This window comes from Anastrepha ludens, chromosome 2, assembly GCF_028408465.1.
Source record: "Anastrepha ludens isolate Willacy chromosome 2, idAnaLude1.1, whole genome shotgun sequence".
Classification (NCBI taxonomy): domain Eukaryota; kingdom Metazoa; phylum Arthropoda; class Insecta; order Diptera; family Tephritidae; genus Anastrepha; species Anastrepha ludens.
In genome coordinates, this window is record NC_071498.1 from 65,624,387 (window position 1) to 65,642,613 (window position 18,227).

At 35.6% G+C, this 18,227-nt stretch overlaps 1 protein-coding gene across 5 annotated transcripts in view; it reads left to right on the forward strand.

Moving 5' to 3' along the window:
* Positions 1-18,227, forward strand: part of LOC128871660 (TBC1 domain family member 1) — a 116,680-nt gene that overhangs the window by 70,393 nt on the left and 28,060 nt on the right. The window contains exon 1 of one of the 5 annotated variants that reach the window (XM_054113597.1): positions 801-2,089. The exons of 3 other annotated variants lie outside the window; for them this stretch is intronic. In XM_054113597.1, the coding sequence (XP_053969572.1) occupies positions 2,009-2,089 (81 nt within the window). In that variant the 5' untranslated portion in view covers positions 801-2,008. Of the gene's footprint in view, positions 1-800; positions 2,090-18,227 lie in introns of those variants that run through there. One more of the 5 variants, XM_054113598.1, reaches the window with a different exon arrangement.

Below are 18,227 nucleotides of genomic sequence, written 5' to 3' on the forward strand. Positions count from 1 at the left end.
CTAAAGGGGTGAAATCATCCCCCAAATGCCTAAATACTTAAAAATTAATTTTTTGTCAAGGACAAATCTAGAATATACACAGGCAAAATTTCAAAAAATGTATATATAGGTACGTTTTTGAGGTTCCTGAATACGAATTCGTTGGCCGTTTTCTCCGGCTGGAACAAGTATCCATATGTTGTTGTTGTTGTCGCAGCATAAACGTTCTCCATACTATTGCGGGGAATGCTGCTGGAATGACAGTCCCTTTCCGGGTTATTCCGGTAAGTAGAACCGACTGTCGTTGTAAGGAGTGTTCATGTGAGAAAAATCACCCATTTTATCGATTAAACCTTCCAATACCTTTACTACAATTCGCTCACGCGTCGAAGCGTTCTTTAACTTCTACATGAATCTTTGCATATTATTTTCGAAAAATTCTAGCCCGGTTAAGTATCCCCAATACTTATAAAGGTCACGCTGAGGGCCACGCTGAAAATTAAAAAAAAAGAAGAAATGCAGTAATGTTTGAGCGAATACTCGTTTGGCCTCTGCACTTGAAACAGCTAAAAAAAGGCTAATGAGAGGCTAATAAAATAGTTTAGCGATGAAGTTCGCAACTGTACAAAAGAAATTTGAAAACCTGCGATTGCATTCAATGAATCCCGAAATCGCGTGAGCAACATTCAGCGCTCATATTAACATCTCCAGCGAGTAGATTTGTTGTCGCTCATATCCACTTTTGAAAAGTGCACGTTCGTGCCACCAATTGAGCGACCGTCAAGCCAATCGACCCAGCCAGCCGTGTGAACAGCTGTTGAAGAGACGACGTTGACGCGATCACTTTGTATAACTCACAAATGTACGGCAAGATTCAGTTGAAAAATTAACAATTTACGGTTAAGATGCTAGTCCGGTACGCTCCCCTAGCAGTCCAATAGCAGGCGTGACGATAAACGAAAAATTTAAAAATATGAATTGTAAATAAAATATCATTGCGCGCATAGAAGTGAAACTCAAACTTGTGGAATTTCTTTTATAATAAATACATAGATAAATACGATCCATGGGCGATCACTAAACGCTGAGACGGTAGCGTTTGTGACATTCAGATGTACAACGGTAGTTTTAATTACATTAAGCGGCATTTTGTGATTTAAAATAAGAAAAGTGTGCATACGAGGATTGGTGGGTAAAAGTGGAGGGTGCTGAGGCATTGAAATTGCGTGCGTGTGCGTTTTATGAAAGCTTATTCGCAGTGATCTTTGAATAAGGAAAAGTGAAATAAAAAAATATTTAATTGCCACAGAAGCCAATAAAATAGTTCTTTGAAAAACTATTGACCTACAAACAACTCAAAAATTTACGAAAAAATATTCCACTTACTGATTTATTTAAAGAATCGTGTGCCGCGCCACTTCATTGGTGGTGTGATCGATAGTGTGGTTGAACGCCAAAACTCTGCACATACACAGAGAAGCAATTTAATTGACAGATGTTCGATGAAATGCGTGTGCTTGTGGCATGCAACGCATCAGTTTGAGTTTGTGATGCAACCGATCGTAATTGCTCGAACGATCAAGAATCGATCTTGAATTAGTTAATTAGAAACGCAACATGGAAAGATGTGTCTACTGAGAAAATAAGAGCAAAAATTGTGATCAAGCCATTGTGATATTAAATGAATAGAAAATAAAAAAATTTAAAAAAAAGAATATTTTCGCAAATAAATATAAGGAAAAAAGTAAAGCAACAGCAAATGAATACAGTGAAAGTTTAAAAGAAGCACACATTTTTTGTCAACAACTCGGATGTGAAGCAAAACCAATAGGCCGAGTTTTTGAAAATTCAATGGTAAATGCAAGGTGCTGCTCAAAAATTATGTTTTATACAGATAGGCAATAAAAAGCGTTTCTATAAAATAAAAAAATTTAAGCAAGTGATTAACCCTCAATAGCCGTTCCTTTTCACCGGGGCGCAGGTTGTCTTTTTCGCTTCCGTCAGTAAGTGCAAACAATTTTAGGTCAATATGTTCACGGTGCCTTGTCATCGTGACACGATTCTCACCACATCGCTCAGCGATGCCTCAGCATTGAACAAAAGCCGTACCGTACGTAAATAAATCAAGTATATTTTAAAATAAATAGTGTTTTGTTGCTGACTGCATTTGCAAGTGACATTGAAAGTGTTCTGTGTTTGAAAAATTTTAGAATAAACGAAAAAACAAACCCAAAAACTAATAAATATCCTCTTTACAGAAACAAAATTATTTCTGCATGTTGTGCATGAGCTTGTTGACTGATCTAAATTACTAATAAAAATTTTCGTACTCATGCAATTAACGATGAATATTTTTTTTTTACATTATCCAAGGTGGCACAAAATTAATCAGCCTATCGGAAGGTTTATAATTTTGACAAATGACGTAAACAGACAAGTAATCAAGCGCGTAAAGGTCAAAATAAATATTCATTCCCATCACTCAAAATTATTGTTTTTACAATATTTTGTAAAAAAGTTGATCAAAAACAAAATTGTTTTATGTAATTAATAATTAATTTTGCGCCACCTTGTACTTGTATAAGTAGTCCAAAATATAAATGACGAATTACTTAGAATTTTTCTGCAAAATATATACTGACTTGATTGAAATGCGATTAACATTTACAATTGGAAAATTATGCCAATTCTTAAAAATAATCCTTAATTTTTTTTAAATAAAATTAAATTAAAATAATTCTTAAATTTTGTTTAATCAAAATTTTTAAACACTTATACATAAAATAATAATCGGTATGGCTTGAGTAAGTTCGTAAATTTTTCCCCGTACATCACAGAACTGTGGTCATAAATTTCGCTAATTTATTATGTTTTCTCCATCTCATTTTATTTCTTTCTCAAAGTTACAAACCGACTTGATATGACTTCCAAGTCAGCTTTGATTTGAATTATCCATTCTCTGTTGTAATGCTACATCTACCTACGGCTACATCAGGGCTACATCACGTTCTGCATTTCAAATTCCCTTAGCGTGTGAACTTCTTTTGCGGGCCCACCGTTTATATTGCGGTTACAACTACGCTTTCACTACTGTGCTACTACTCGACTCCTACTACTACTTCTACTGTTGTCCATTTCCCCTCCTGGCGCATTAGGCCTCAACAAGTCTTCAGTATATAACTCTGTTCGGCACCTCTTTGCATATGTCGTTCCATGTGTATCACGCTCCAGCTTACTTCTTTTCGCCTGTTCTTCGCCACTTATTTGCTGGTGCTCCGGCAGATCTGCTACCCTGCCGGTTCCATATAAGTGTTTGTCTTGATATATACCTGTTGGCCTGACTTAAAGTGTGCCCTATACATTTCGATTTTCTGGTTTTGATTTCGTTAGCTACAACCTCTTGCTGAGTCCGGATCCATATCAATTCGTTGGAAATGCGGTTTGGCCACCAGATTTTCAGTATTCTTCGCAAGCATTTGCTAACGAAGACATGCATCTCGTTCTCGATTGCCCTTAAATGCTTCCAAGTTTCACATCCATAGTATAAAAGGAATTCTAAGCAGGTAAACGAGCTCACGCATTCAACTACTTCGCCATTTGCGCTTTTAATCGGATTTTAAATCGCACCATGGCCATTTGCATTATTTTCTCTGACTTCAGCAACCATCGACTGCAGCTCAGTAGACCTATGGCTCAAAAGCAAGACATCATTTGCTAAATCAAGGATCTAGATGTTCAAACAAACCCCACTGCATGCCACTGCATTATATGCAATCAAAGTGAAGAGTTTTTTTAATTTTTCATGTCTCTGCTTTTCTAAATAATCTTTTTGATAAATCCTAGGTGAATTTAACATTTTAATTTAAAAGAAATCCATTATCTTCTCGATAGATGGCTGTAGTGATCGATATCTCATAAAGTATCGATCAAACAATTTAAAATTAATGCTCGTTGTCAAGGTGAAATTTCACACTAAAAAAATTCTTTAGCGGTTTGTTTACGTAAAAAAATGGATTTCCCCAAACTAATATCAATTATTTAGCCTAATGCAAATGGTTCTGAACAGTTATCCGACTATTTTTCAACTTCTGGGTGAGTGAATAAGTACACACAGGCCCGTTCTTCTTGACGACCTCCATAATTTTATGAACATTTTCTAAATTTGGTCTACCAGAACCGGATCGTTGGAATCAGCGTTTCGATATTGTAAAGAATCCATAGAGTAGGTTGCCGAGACAAATACTCGAAAATTCGTCCGTTGTGGTACCATACAGGGAGTAAAAAAGAAGGGAAATAATCAAGCAGGTGGAAAAAGGAAGAAGGGGCTTTGGATTAGAGGTTGACGACCTACAGTGGCTAATTACGTTCGTATTAACCGCTTCAAGTTAGTGAGTCCATCGAGTCCATAAGCAGGCACAAATATTTTTGAGCACCTGCTCTGAATTTTCGTCTAATATATAATAATTACAAATTTTTAAATGCTACTAGGTAATACTCGTAATATCGAATATGCTCTTGTCTCTAATTTTATTCGAAAACACTGTAGCACACAGCCATTAGCTTTACTAAACACAAAACTTTCGACAGTTGACGTATGGTGAAAATAATTCAGAAGTTGTGGATAATATCAGATTGTTAATCGGCTTCAGCGAATTTGAAGGAACCAGCTGATTTTCGACGGAACTGAGGTTATGTTGGATATAAAATAATTTATATGAAAAATCCACACAGCTAATGCGCACATTACGTCATTGCCTTCTGAAAAACGACTAATTGGAAGAGCGTAAGAATACGTTTAAAATCAGCGGGTACAATTCAGCTACCGAATCCGCTATGATGTAGCTGCCGAAGTTACTCTTACAATTTTGCTTCGCACGGTCAAACCTTGCAATCTATCATTCTTAAGTTGACATCTATTTGCTAAATGTTCTGTTTGCTTTTTCAAAATTTATCACATAATCTCAATGGATTAGGTACTACTCGGCATAGTCTCACTATCTTCATTAGCTGACGGACTTTGACTTTTTCAAGCAAGTTTTTACTGATACCAAATAAATTCTATATTTTGTTTTTAATTGTGGGTGGAAAATACCCCACGCCTAAGACGCATCCCAAATATTTACTCTCCGATTGTTCGAGTCAAACTCATAGCTGCCGTCGATTTCCGCATAATAAAATGTAATGATTTTAAATTAACAGAGTGTCCACAGTCAGCTATGCACACAATTTTCTAATCAACTATTTATTTACATGCAAAATGGGAAAATAAATATTTACAACAAAATCAATAAGCACCGTTAAAAGCATACCAATTCTAAGTGTTTACATAAGCAAGTAGAAACTGGCTGGCCATGCGGAACAAGGTAGCGATTTTTTAAGCAGCAAAAAAAGTGAATAATAATAACAAATTAAAGAAATTAAAAAATAACAAACAAATAATGGTAAGCAGAAAAACAGAGAGTTAAAATATCATATTTACTTGCATATGCGCATATGTAGAAAGCAAACATGTACTTTTGTTGTTGTTGTTATTCCAATAAAAAGCCCAATTGATTTGCGCGGAAACATTAAAGTGGATCAAAGGCAATCGCACAATTAAACAACAACAAATTAATGTTCAGCAAGTTAAACAAATCGCCTTCAATTGCACCAAAGCGTGTGAGAAGATGATATGTAAAAAGTACTCTGCGAAGAATTTGTGGAAAATCGCTTAAAAATATTTACGTTTTGAACATCTACATATACAATACATATATTCACATGCGTACATGTCTACTTGTATTCATATAAACATATGCGCATACACGCTATTTTGGTAAAAAAAAATGAAAACATAGCAAAACAAACAAAGGCCTTTTAAAAGTTCTCAGACTTCTTGCTTACTTTGTTTTTTTGTTTTTTGTTTTTTGCCTGACGTCAAATACGAATATAAATTTCAATAATTGTTTTTGCTCATTTGTATATGTATGTATGTATGTACCCTGTAAAAAATTCGATTAGTCCGGGACATGAACGGAATTAGTCGCAAAGGGTATAAAGGGGTTAGGGGTAGTCAGAGGCCCGAAAAAATTATGATTTTCAATATTTGTTGGTTGCTAGTCAATTCCTTTATATTACAAAATAAATCATATTTCGGCTTGACTTTGGCAAAAATCCAAAAAAAAAAAAAATTAATAATTGCAAAAGTTATCGCTTTAGGTGTGGAGCTCGTTTCTCCAGAAGTCCCTTGCGGTGATCATTACAAGTCCTGGGAGATTCATGTAAAATTAATCGGACTAGAGAAATTACTTTTATTAATAGATAATCTTGTGCCTGATCGAAGCTTTTTTATTTTCAAAATTAACAATATGGCGTCCTCAGGAAATATTTTCCAAATTTTCGAGAAAAAACCCACAATTAATTGTTTAAGAAAAATCAAAAGTTTTTCAAAAGCAGTATACATTTTATTGAGATTTGCTAAGCGGTTTTTAAGTTACAGTGATCACCAGTTCATAGGTTTGAGAAAAATGCATTCAAAGTTTTGCTATCGATTTATGTAGAGCCCGAGCGCCCTTTGTCGAAAAGTATTTGTCGGATTCGGTTCAAATTTTCACACAATATTTTTAAGATATTATACTTTAAGAAAATGCAAAAACTAAAAATCCAATTTTTTTGAAAATTCTTACTACCCCTAACCCCTGAAGTCTAGTTAGTCTCGTTCGAAATTCGAAACTCATAATTGCTCGAAAGAAAATTGAGATTTGACTCATTTAAATTTTAGCAACGCCTTAGCCAATAGATTAGAGCATTGACGTACCACACATGAATCCCGGAGTGCAAATATTGGCTAAGAAGGGAAAAACATCACATTTAATATTTATCACGTTTTAAATGATGTGTAAATTTATATAATATACGAGTTTTTTACAGTGAGCCAAGTAGGCAAAACAAAAAATGTAAACATGACAATTCCTTTGAATGCATTGGTCGAAAATTTTCATTTAGTGTAATTCGTTTTAACCCGAATGAATTTGCTTTCCAGTTGTGAAAGTTTTAATAAATATTTTAAGCTATATAAAAAAAAAACTAAAAAAGGAATGCCGCAAAATTCGTGTTTTTTTTCAAAAGCACTTAAGTTATCGGAAGCACATTACGAGTGTTAACCGCCAAAAAGTGAAATTGGGTGCAAACATTTTTTTGAATAGCGAGTGCCATAAGTCGCTATTATTTCACTGGCCATAGTTCGCGCAGCGCATGCAGTTGTGGCAATTTCATACAGCTGGTAAACGAAAATATTGCCTGCACCGCATTCAAGAACCCATTTGCCTCCGAAATAGAAAATCAGATTTATATATTAAACGAAATGGCTTCAGTTATGTAAAGCCCAATTATTCAAATGAAAACCAGTTTCGCATACTTTCAGAGAGAAATAATTGTCACGAATACGTTACATATAGGTTTATACCAAGGCGAATCTACAATATTAAAGGTGGTGTTGGTAAATCAGCTGAGCTGTTTTTTGCTTTCGCCGTGTCTATGTGGCTGTCAGCTGAGAATGAAACAAGGCGAATTCATTCTTTGTTTTTTACTTTGCCAATACTTTTCTTTGACAATCAAACGTGCAAAATATTGTTGTTAGTCTAGTGCCACCACCTTTACTGGATGCGCCTTGGTTTATACTACTACGTTCTCAAAAATCGGATTTAAAAGAATTTGAACGGACAATTTGAACCAAAATGGCTTGGAACATTTCTTTGGTGCCATGAGGTATGCAGGCGGTCTCATTGACCACCCAGCACTTCTCAATTTAAGTACCGTTTACGAAACTATCTGTTTAGTAAAATATGTATTCATTTTATTTATGCATAAATGTACGTTATGATAAATTTATTCTTTTAGCAAATAATACCGAAATACTAAGTACATACAGCGCTTAATGTTTCGATAGGGCAAAGTGGCTCGGCATTGAGATTATCAATCTAAATACTTATAGATCCCTCTGTAAAATTCAATGAGTTAGATGAAATAGTCAAACATGTGAATAATAGCACAATCGAAGACGGTATTGAGGTCGATGAACTTTACGAACACACACTGGCATACTTCTCAGGTTATATTATTCTACTTCTTCTTAATTGGCGCTATAACCGCTTACGCGATTTTGGCCGAGTTTAACAAAGCGCGCCAGTCGTTTCTTTCTCGTGCTAACCGGCGCCAGTTGGGCCCACCAAGTGAAGCCAAGTCCTTCTCCACCTGATCTTTCCAACGCAGAGGAGGCCTTCCTCTTCCTCTGCTCCCACCAGCTGGTTGGGCATCGAATACTTTCAGAGCCGGAGCGTTTATATCCATTCGGTCGACATGACCCAGCCAGCATAGCCGCCGGATCTTTATTCGCTGTGCTATGTCTATGTCGTCGTAAAGCTCATACAGCTCATCGTTCCATCGCCTGCGATATTCGCCGCTGCCAACGTGCAAAGGTCCAAAAATCTTGCGCAGAATCTTTCTCTCAAACACTTGTATGTTATTATAGAATTGTATGTATATTATTACGAATCTTAATTTAAAAACCCAAATTTCGGACGAAGATTGGATGGTTATGGATGGACCAAAAGCGAGAAATTTGAACATTTCTCCTACTTTTGGAAAATTTGTTTTAGAAATTAACATCAACTTAATTAGCAGCAAAAAAATGTATGTGATGTACTATTGAAAAAAAGCAGCAATGCCACAACTGACTTAAACAGCGCTTTTGGCAATCTTATCTACAATTTCGTTCCCTGCAATGCCTTTAGGTCCAGGTATCCAATAATGTGCAGCCGTCTGTCTGCGCCCAGTCTCTCTATTGCTTTGCTGCTCTTAAGCATGTTTTGAGATGAAATTTCATATGAGTTTATTACCTTTATCGCCGTTTGACTATCAACGTATATATTTATTTTAGGGTTGCCCGATGTTTTTATGAATGCTATTTCTTCTACAGCAAAGACTTCTGCTTGAAAGATACTGCAGTGGTCAGGTAATATAGCTTAAATGGCCGCATGATGCCTAGCTCTGCGCAATAAATCCCTGTACCTCCTCCATCTAGCAATTTCGAGCCGTCAGTGAATATATGAAGACATTACTTTAAGTTAGAGGTTATAGAAAACTGTGTGTATGCAGTTTTCTATCCAATCCTTGATTTTTGATAATTTTTTTTCTGATGGTGTTATGTTTTTTCTTCCATATAACGAATGCTCCAAATTTTTTTTATATAGCGAAAATGCAAAACACTGGCGGCAAAAAAATATTTTGAAAATCGCGATTTGTGAGCGACTTCACACTTCAGCTATAAAACTGCGTAATCGAAAATTTTCATAAAAGTTCTGAATAAAAAATTTGAAGTTTGGAAGAAAATTTTTAGAATTTTTTTAAATTTAAATCGTTAAGTGTTATGATTTTTATAATAAAAGAAAAACAAAACAAAATAAATAAAAATGAATAATCAAAACTTTGCAATATGACGCGCTGCTATTATTTTGAACTTAAGTGTATGTCTATGGATGTGCATGCCTTTAAGCGAAAAAGTAACTAGCGAAACGTGGTGGCTGTTTACAATTCTTCACCAATTGGTCAACCAATCAGTCAGCCCACGAATTCGCTTTTGATATTTCCATAAACTCTGTTTACTTTATTTTATTTAGTTGTTCTCTTCGTCTGGCGAATAGTCACGTCACTTTGTTTACGTAAAAGCGATATGTGTGCTATGTATGTATGTGTATGCGTAAATGAAAACTCGTGCGAATGTAAATATTTGAGTTTAAGGCCTAATGTTGCATGTATTTTATTTACTTTTACAAATTGGTTCGTTTAAACTTTATCTTATTATATAAATAATTTTCTTAATTTTTGTGTGCGGCTCCGAGGTAATCGATTTGTAAACATTAAAAAAAGTTGAGTTTTATATGAAAATTCATGCTTACTTAGAATTCAAAACTAAGTTTTTTAATTTATTGCATACTTTTTAAATAGATTTAATACAATTTTTTGCTTTTATATGAAACAAAAAACTTTAACTTCAAATTACACATCCCTTTGGGAATTTTCCTCGCTAAAACTTGTCGAAATCAACAATTATCAGGCCAACTGCCATTAAACTTTTTCCATTTTTCTTTACTGTTCTCTATAGGTATTAAATGCAATAAGCATATAAAATTCGACATGAGTTAATCAACAGAGCCACTGAATCTTAACTCGCCAGATTATGCCAATATCTTCTTCATAAAACTCATACTGCTCCATCTGCGGTAATTAACCATTATAAGTATTGCGCAGAATTTGTTTCTCGAACACCTAAAGCCGCTAAAATCGGATTTTGTCACCCGTCTGCTTCTAAAAGTATTAGCAAGGACCTGTTGAGTGACCTACATATAAAGCTCGGTTATTGTTCATTGAGGGAAAGCTATTGGTATCCGTTGCATCTCAAGGCTGAAATTATTAACGGTCCTAATACTGCTTCTTAATTAAACAAAACCCTTTAAAAATTACGATTGTCATCATATTTTTCTTGTTCTGGCTCTTATAGAAGATGGTGCCCATGTGAACCTTTTCCTTATGCTGTTTGAACGCTTGTTCGCTATCAAAGCACAATTCTGATGAATCTTGAGATTATGCCTTACGAAATCGTTCACCGAAATGTGATATTTGCAGGTAGAACAAATTCTCATACACAACTTATTTTCGAATTATCTAAAGTGACTTTTAAGTTGACGCAAATCTCGCATGCGTCGGTTCTTTTTCCATGCACGTAGTTTAGGTCTAAACACGATGCAGATGTGTTGCCAACATTAGACGGTTAATCACCGCTCAGCCATTTTGAAGGAATCAACTGATTTCCTGACGTAACCGGGTGTATGACAACTCTTTGTTTACGAAAAAACTGAGATTATGTTGGTGATATAAGAAGAAATCAACCAATGACTTTTCGTTGCAACGAAATCTGAGCAATGACTGATTGAACGTGCAGAATTCGACTTCCGAATACCAAGTAACAACAACAGCAACAAGTAACAATTTTAGTTTTCACCACAGCTGAATAGCAAGCCTGGTAATCTATTCTCCTTGACATAATTTTGTTGTCGAATCTGCTGTGACATGACAACCAAAGTTACTCGCTAAATTTTGTTTTTGAGCATACCTGATGGCCAATTCTGGTAATCTACCATCCTTAGTCGAAATCTCGATGACGTGGTGGGTAGGTAGAAGTGGCAGTCGGTCTTTAAACCAACTCACTTAGACCATTGCCGATCCGTTGTGGTACCATAAATTCAGTTTAGAGCTACTCCCTGTTAAAACATTTTGATTTGAGTGCAAAACGGCGTTCCGATGATTTGGCAGCCGAAGTTACTCTTATAATTTTTTTCGGATGACCAAACCTGGTACTCTATCATAGTTGGGTCCAAATAATTCATTGGTGATAAACTTTAGTTGTATATAAATTATACTCCAATCAAATTATATAGCCTTATGAGGAATTGTGAAAAGATACCAGCCAAGCATTCGTTCATCCGACAACATCTGGAGCAAGAGTTAGTGCACACTATCAACTCCTTGAAAGGCTCACCGTTTTTGTAGGAGGTTTCGCAGTTCGTATGGTTTTTAACTTTGTTACTGTTCGTCATCAAAAGCTGTACATCAAAAACCATATGACACAAAATTCCAAATTTTGTACACAATTTTTTAAACTTTTTTAAAACTTCAACAAAACTCTTAACTGTTTAACCAAGACTTTTTTTAATTTTTCTGAGTATGCAGTTTTGTAGGCCAAGACTCAAACCACAAATAGGAGGAGGATCCCTATTTGTCCATGATAATTTACTGGTAAATGAACTGTAGTTATTTCCTCTTTAATTGGTCTCACAAATGTTAAATAAATCGTTGATGTTTTTTTAATTGAAAGAATGCACTCTTTTGTAAATTTATTTAAAAAGACAAGTGATAATTAATAAAGGTGTTTTATTGTTGAAAACATTTGCGCATACATAAAAAACAACTGTTTACATATTTAATTAGTATAAAATATGAATGCAAGATATGTACACGCATACATCCACCTTTCTACATACTTTTTTTAAGTAAGAGGAAAACAAAACTCCAAGTGCCTGCTTGCTGTAAGCAAAACCAATAATTATACCAACAACATCCATGCATTAAGCAATTTTAATTGTTTTTCTTGTTCGCCTTGCACTGGCGTTAATGTGGGTATTAATATTGTACAAACTTACAGCCTTTTCAAAATACATAAATATGTACAATACTTACATATGTAATGGTATTTACAAAACAAATTGTCATGAAATACAACTTAGAATATTACCGGTAACTAATTAAACATTTTGTATGCGACTTAAAGCAAAAGGTGCTAACACGCTAATACATTCTTTAATAGGGTCATAACTTATAATTTTAGTACATAAGCACGAAATCGTTAAGTGAAAATTTCGATGACGTTCGTTCTGATTACTTGCTTCTACAGCGAATCAAAAGTTCTGAAAATGTAACAACTCATATCTTTCCCGAAATTATCTTAGTTTTCAAAATAGTTTCCACTCAGAGCAATGCACTTCAGTCTTCTAACATTATTTTAATAATAAAAAAATAAATAATTGGCGCTTTCTGTTAGGTGTTTGGCCGAACTTCTCCTCCTATTTTTGGCGAGCGTCTTGACTTTGTTCCACAAATGGAGGAACCCACAGTTTTCAAGCAGACTTCAAACGGCAAATGGTTTTTATTAGGAGCTTTTCGATAGCAGAAATACACTCGGAAGTTGCCTGTCGGAGAGCGACCGCTTTTTTTCGATCTTGCAAAAAGGTGCATTTGGTGGAGCTTTTCCCCTAAAGAAACCTCTTCATATTTGGCAATAAGTAATAGTCACTGAGAACCGAATTTGGAGATTACGGAGGATAGTAAACCATTTCTCGGTGCAATTCCTTCAATTTAGTCACCGTTTTATATGTCTTGATGAAAACATACAACACTCATTCGGCGTTTAAGTTTTTTATACTCAATTTTTTAGGCCTAGAACTCCGTGGCATGCCGTCCCAAGAATTTCGGTGTTAATCCATCAAAAAATATTGAATATACAAGGTGTGGCAATTATGAGTCGGAAATTTACCAATAAAACACAAGCAAGCTAAGTTATGAGACGGCGGACGACTTTCTGTGCGTCTGCCCAACCTTCGCTCGAATCAGGCTTGAGGTCTTTGGCACTGATGTGTTAAGAAGCGACCAGAGAAGAAGTCTCCTTGGCACCACACGATCTACTCAGATTTCTTCGAAGGTCGGGTAGAATTAAGGAAAATTAAAAAGGGAACCGGAGAGCAGTATAATGGACTTAATGCTTGCTAATTGTCCCGACAAAACAAAAAAAAAAAAATAATGATAACGAGGAAAATTTTATTATCAGCGACGATTCCAAAATATCTCGTACGTTTTGAGTAGTCTTAGTAACTGCAATTCATACAAATTTGTACGGTTACAGCTTCCCATACGCCGCCATGATGAGTTCGCTTGAGTTGCTATTTCATATTGGGGGATTAAGAAATAGTCGCCTACAAAATATCGAATATACAAAGTGGATGCGTCAGCGTTGTAATGTCTTTTTCTCGCCAAAGCGAACGGGCGACCGACGCATTGTTTTCGGTGAGTTCGGACATACACGGAAAATGCGCACCCGTAATCACTTCACCATGCCAACTTAGAACCGCCAAATCCCTATTTGTCTGGAATGATGCCCCGAATATCGAAACAAATTATCAACATTGCCTTTAGTTGCGACTTGAACACCATCTTCTTCGCCCTTTTTCACCTTACTGGCCTCAGTAGCTTACCGAAATATTCAGGTCTCTTCTCCAATGACTACTCGTCTTATATAATCTTTGGCGTCCCTCTGAAACACGAAAAGTTGAATCACAAACTAAACCAGCATGTTGTGTAAGTCACTTATTTTGCCGATGCCACTAAAATAGTTACTTTCGAAAAACAAGCATAAACACAAACCAAATGTGATTCTTCAAACTGCTATACTAAAGAAGAACCTTTTGAGAAATCTGTTTTACGAGTTTTGAGTTATAATTTAGCTCCCGGAACTTAGTGTCGCACCTTGTAGGAGTTGTGTTCCTTTTCAAAAGATTTCTTATTGCTGTCTTTTCTTCTGATAAGCATAAGACCTTCAGGAACAAATACGATGAACATCTCTTAGAAAACTCGAGAGATCGTCTTTTTAACGACTTAAATGTGATTCGCGTTTAGTCTCCTTTACAATAATTTTTCTTTCGAATTTCCCCTCACATATTAGAATATTTAAATTTAATCAAAATATTGTAAAGTTGTTCTTCTGCTCTTTCTCCGTTTAACTACTCGCCCTTTTTGCCTATTTTCAGTGAATTCCATTTACGTTTCAGTTGCTTGAAGAAATTGTTCACTGCTATCACGACAATGTCAAATAAAAGCATAAAATCTAAATTGAAATAACCCACAAGACAGACAATATTAACCGAATTAAGAGGCATTTCTCATTTTTGGCACAGTGGCACTTTAAGCAATTATTTATTAATTTTTTTCGACAACTGCATTTAAAAATTGCGTCATAGCGAATTTCTATTTACAAATAAAAATAAATACAAAACAAAAAAAGTGCCACTGGCTTGATAGTTTTAAATGGACTTTGTGCAGAAATATGTGTACAGTTATGTTCAACTTAATAAGACCAGTTGCTCAATATACTATCATATTTTTTTTATTTCGTATTCGATTTGTTAGAGATTCTTCTAATTAAAAGTATTTTGGGCTAATTCAGAAGGAATTCTACAAAAAATATGAATTACAAACAGCTTACGAGTCATAAATAAGAGAAATCCATGAGCACCCAAACAGTTTCGGCTGCAAAATTAGTATGGAAGTTGAAGAGAGAGAGAGAGAGTTTGAAAGTTAGCAAGTGGTCATGACTTTTAAGGGTTACTCCTGTACGTTGAGTGATCCATTCGTGTGCTGACGAAACCGTCGGTCACTTAAATTTCTTTTTGGGGTTTTGCCTTCAGCTATGGTCAAAAACATAATTGAGCGAGTAACTTCGGATGGCACGTAAGCGGTGATTCGGCAGTAGAATTCTGCCCGCTCATTTCACACATACTCACACCAATCAGTGGTTGTTCCGACGGCATCGAAGCAATATGAGTGTGAAGTGTGCTGATTTTTTTTGTATATCACCAACACAATCTCAGTTCCTTCGTAAACAAATCGCTTTGATTACCCCGATCACGTCAGTCAATTAGTTTATTTTTTTTCAATTCGTTGAGAGACGGTTAACGGTTTGACATTGGCCCTGGCTTCTGAATTTTTTTTCACCATGGACTTATTTGTCTGTCCATGTATTTTAATTGCACTCCAACCAGCATTAAGCAAAAACGGTGAACTTATCTTTGGACGATTAACGAAATTAGCTTTTGTTACAATTTGATGTAAGAATTCTGTAAAAGTTCTATATCTCCGTAAGTTATTCTGTGATTTACTTGAAATTTTAGCACAACATTTAGAAAGTATTATACTTTAGAAAGTATGACCCTCCACGTAAATCACGGCCCTTGCACTTTTCCAAATTTACCTACTTTCCCTGTTTCTAAAAAAAACAAATATCATTCCTCAAACCAAAAAACGTATCCTTTCCATTCTTACTCTCGCACAATAATCAGTGCATTGTGGCGCCAGCAAGAGAAAGCGGGCAACCGCAGTAATAGCTCAGACACACCAAATTTAGCGAAGTCCTCAACCATCTGTGCGATCATTCTGGCAAAAAATGTGAAACACAGATGACGCTCCAAGCAGTAAGAAGGCGCTGTTCCTCAGCAACGACAGGTGAGCATTCCCACTATTTAGGACTGGGAGCGGCAGGCTAATCACCCACCCTGTCAGAAATCAAAATAGATTAACGAAACCAACTCGAGACTGAGTCAAGACGAAGCCCTATGCTCTCGAGAGGAGTGAACAAGAAAAAAATACTTTAGAAAAATCTAAAAAACAAAAAATCTACTTTTGAAAAATAAATCAGTCACATATGGTTGAAGTTTCCACTGTTTAAAGTTTCCCTTGCCGGACTCTTTTGGTCAAAGTTCTATGTGTCCGTAAATTATTCTCTAATTTGCTTGAAATTTTATCCCAACATTTGGGAACTATTATACTTTACCAAAAATAAATCAGTGACACAACATTTAGGAAGTATTATACTAATTCTCTTAAGTATTTCCTCAAAATATTTTCATATCTTATTTAGGTAGTTCAGCCGGTTAGAAACTTGGTAGAAAATTGTAGTTGACATTACCTAATTTTTGTTTGTTCCTTATGGCTGGGGAATTTCATCCCTGTTTTAACACATTTTACTCACTAAGAGACGGTTAGCTGCCCATCAATCAATAAACATAAATGAGGTATAAAAATGTGCTTTTACTTCATAAAATTCATAAAATACCTACAGTGGCTCCATTTACTTGGTCAGGGTTGTGCAGCAAATATTCTGTTTGATGCATACACACACTATTTTGTGAAATATTTTTTGTGGCAAGCACGAAATGGACGGCTGCAAATCATCTTTTCGTTGTGTGATCATTGGTTAGGGATGATTATCATCAAACGTTGTATCATCTACGTCATTGCATGTTGCTCATACGCCATGTAGTAAAATAATATTATAATATAGGGAAAAATACAAAAAGAAACACAAATTTGTGGTACTTACTGATGCACATTCAAAGTCATTGCACAATTTCAAGCACTTTGAACTAATTTTGTGTATTTTGAATTTTATGCAGTAAAAGCTGAAACTGAATTTTGTGGAAAGTGGGTTACCAAACATTTCGTACATCAGCGTGGCGCTCGGAAAAATAGGCACGAAAATATCAAAAGACATTTTTTAATTTACACTTATGGTACATAACAGGCCGATATCACGATATTTTTCAGGTCTCGGAAAATCTGGCATTAGGTCGTATTAGTGCCGGGTTCCCGAAAAATATTAAATATCGAATTAAATGAAGTAAAAACTTGTTTATTACAAAATTGTATTACGATAAAAGCTTTTCAGTTGTTTCTTTATTTCTCTTATACATCTATTCATCGCATTATTGAACTGAGTAGGCCTTTTTTGTTTAAAAATGTTTACAAATCAAGCTAAAAAAACAACATTTTTGTGTTAATACAATGATTTTTTTCTGATTTTACTATACTAGTAAACTTATTATATTTATTCTAAAAATGGATACATAAAATTTAAGTCCCCACGTCCATCTGTTTGAATGCTATAAAAAGTATGATAACTTGTAAGCAAATTTGGGCAGTGGTGATATAAAATTGGCTCGAAGCAGTATTGTATTTTTTTGGATGAATATTTAATTCAACGTTTGCTGAGAAATATGTCATATACGTAATAAACACAAAAAAATAATAATAATAAAAAAAAAAATAATAATATAAGGTTGTCAAAAAAGTCTTGCGGTATTTCCGCAAGCTTGTCTTTGCAAGCGCGTAGTTCTAGTTGTATTCGTCGCATCGGTTCACGCTAGAGCTTTCTGGAAAGCTCTTTTCACGTGCTAACACGTGTTTGATTAATTGTTGTTTGCTTTCAGTGGTTCGTGAGTTATAGCGTCGCAAACATGGAGCAAAATAAAGAGAAAATACGGTATATTTTACAGTACTACTACGATAAAGGCAAAAATGCATCTCATGCTGCCAATAAAATTTGTGCAGTTTATGGACCCGATACAGTTTCCATTTCCACCGCACAACGATGGTTTCAACGTTTTCGTTCTGGTGCAGAGGTGATCGAAGATGCGCCACGGTCCGGAAGGCCTGTCGTCGAAAATTGCGATAAAATCGCTGAATTGATCGAAAGAGACCGGCATAGTAGCAGCCGTAGCATCGGCCAAGAGCTGGGCATGAGTCATCAAACCGTTATAAACCATTTGAAAAAGCTTGGATTCAAAAAGAAGCTCGACGTATAGGTGCCACACGACTTGACGCAAAAAAACATTTTTGCCCGTATGGATGCATGCGAATCGCTTCTGAGTCGCAACAAAATCGACCCGTTTTTGAAGCGGATGGTGACTGGCGATGAAAAGTGGGTCACTTACGACAACGTGAAGCGCAAACGGTCGTGGTCGAAAAGCGGTGAAGCTGCCCAGACGGTGGCCAAGCCTGGATTGACGGCCAGGAAGGTTCTTCTGTGTGTTTGGTGGGATTGGCAGGGA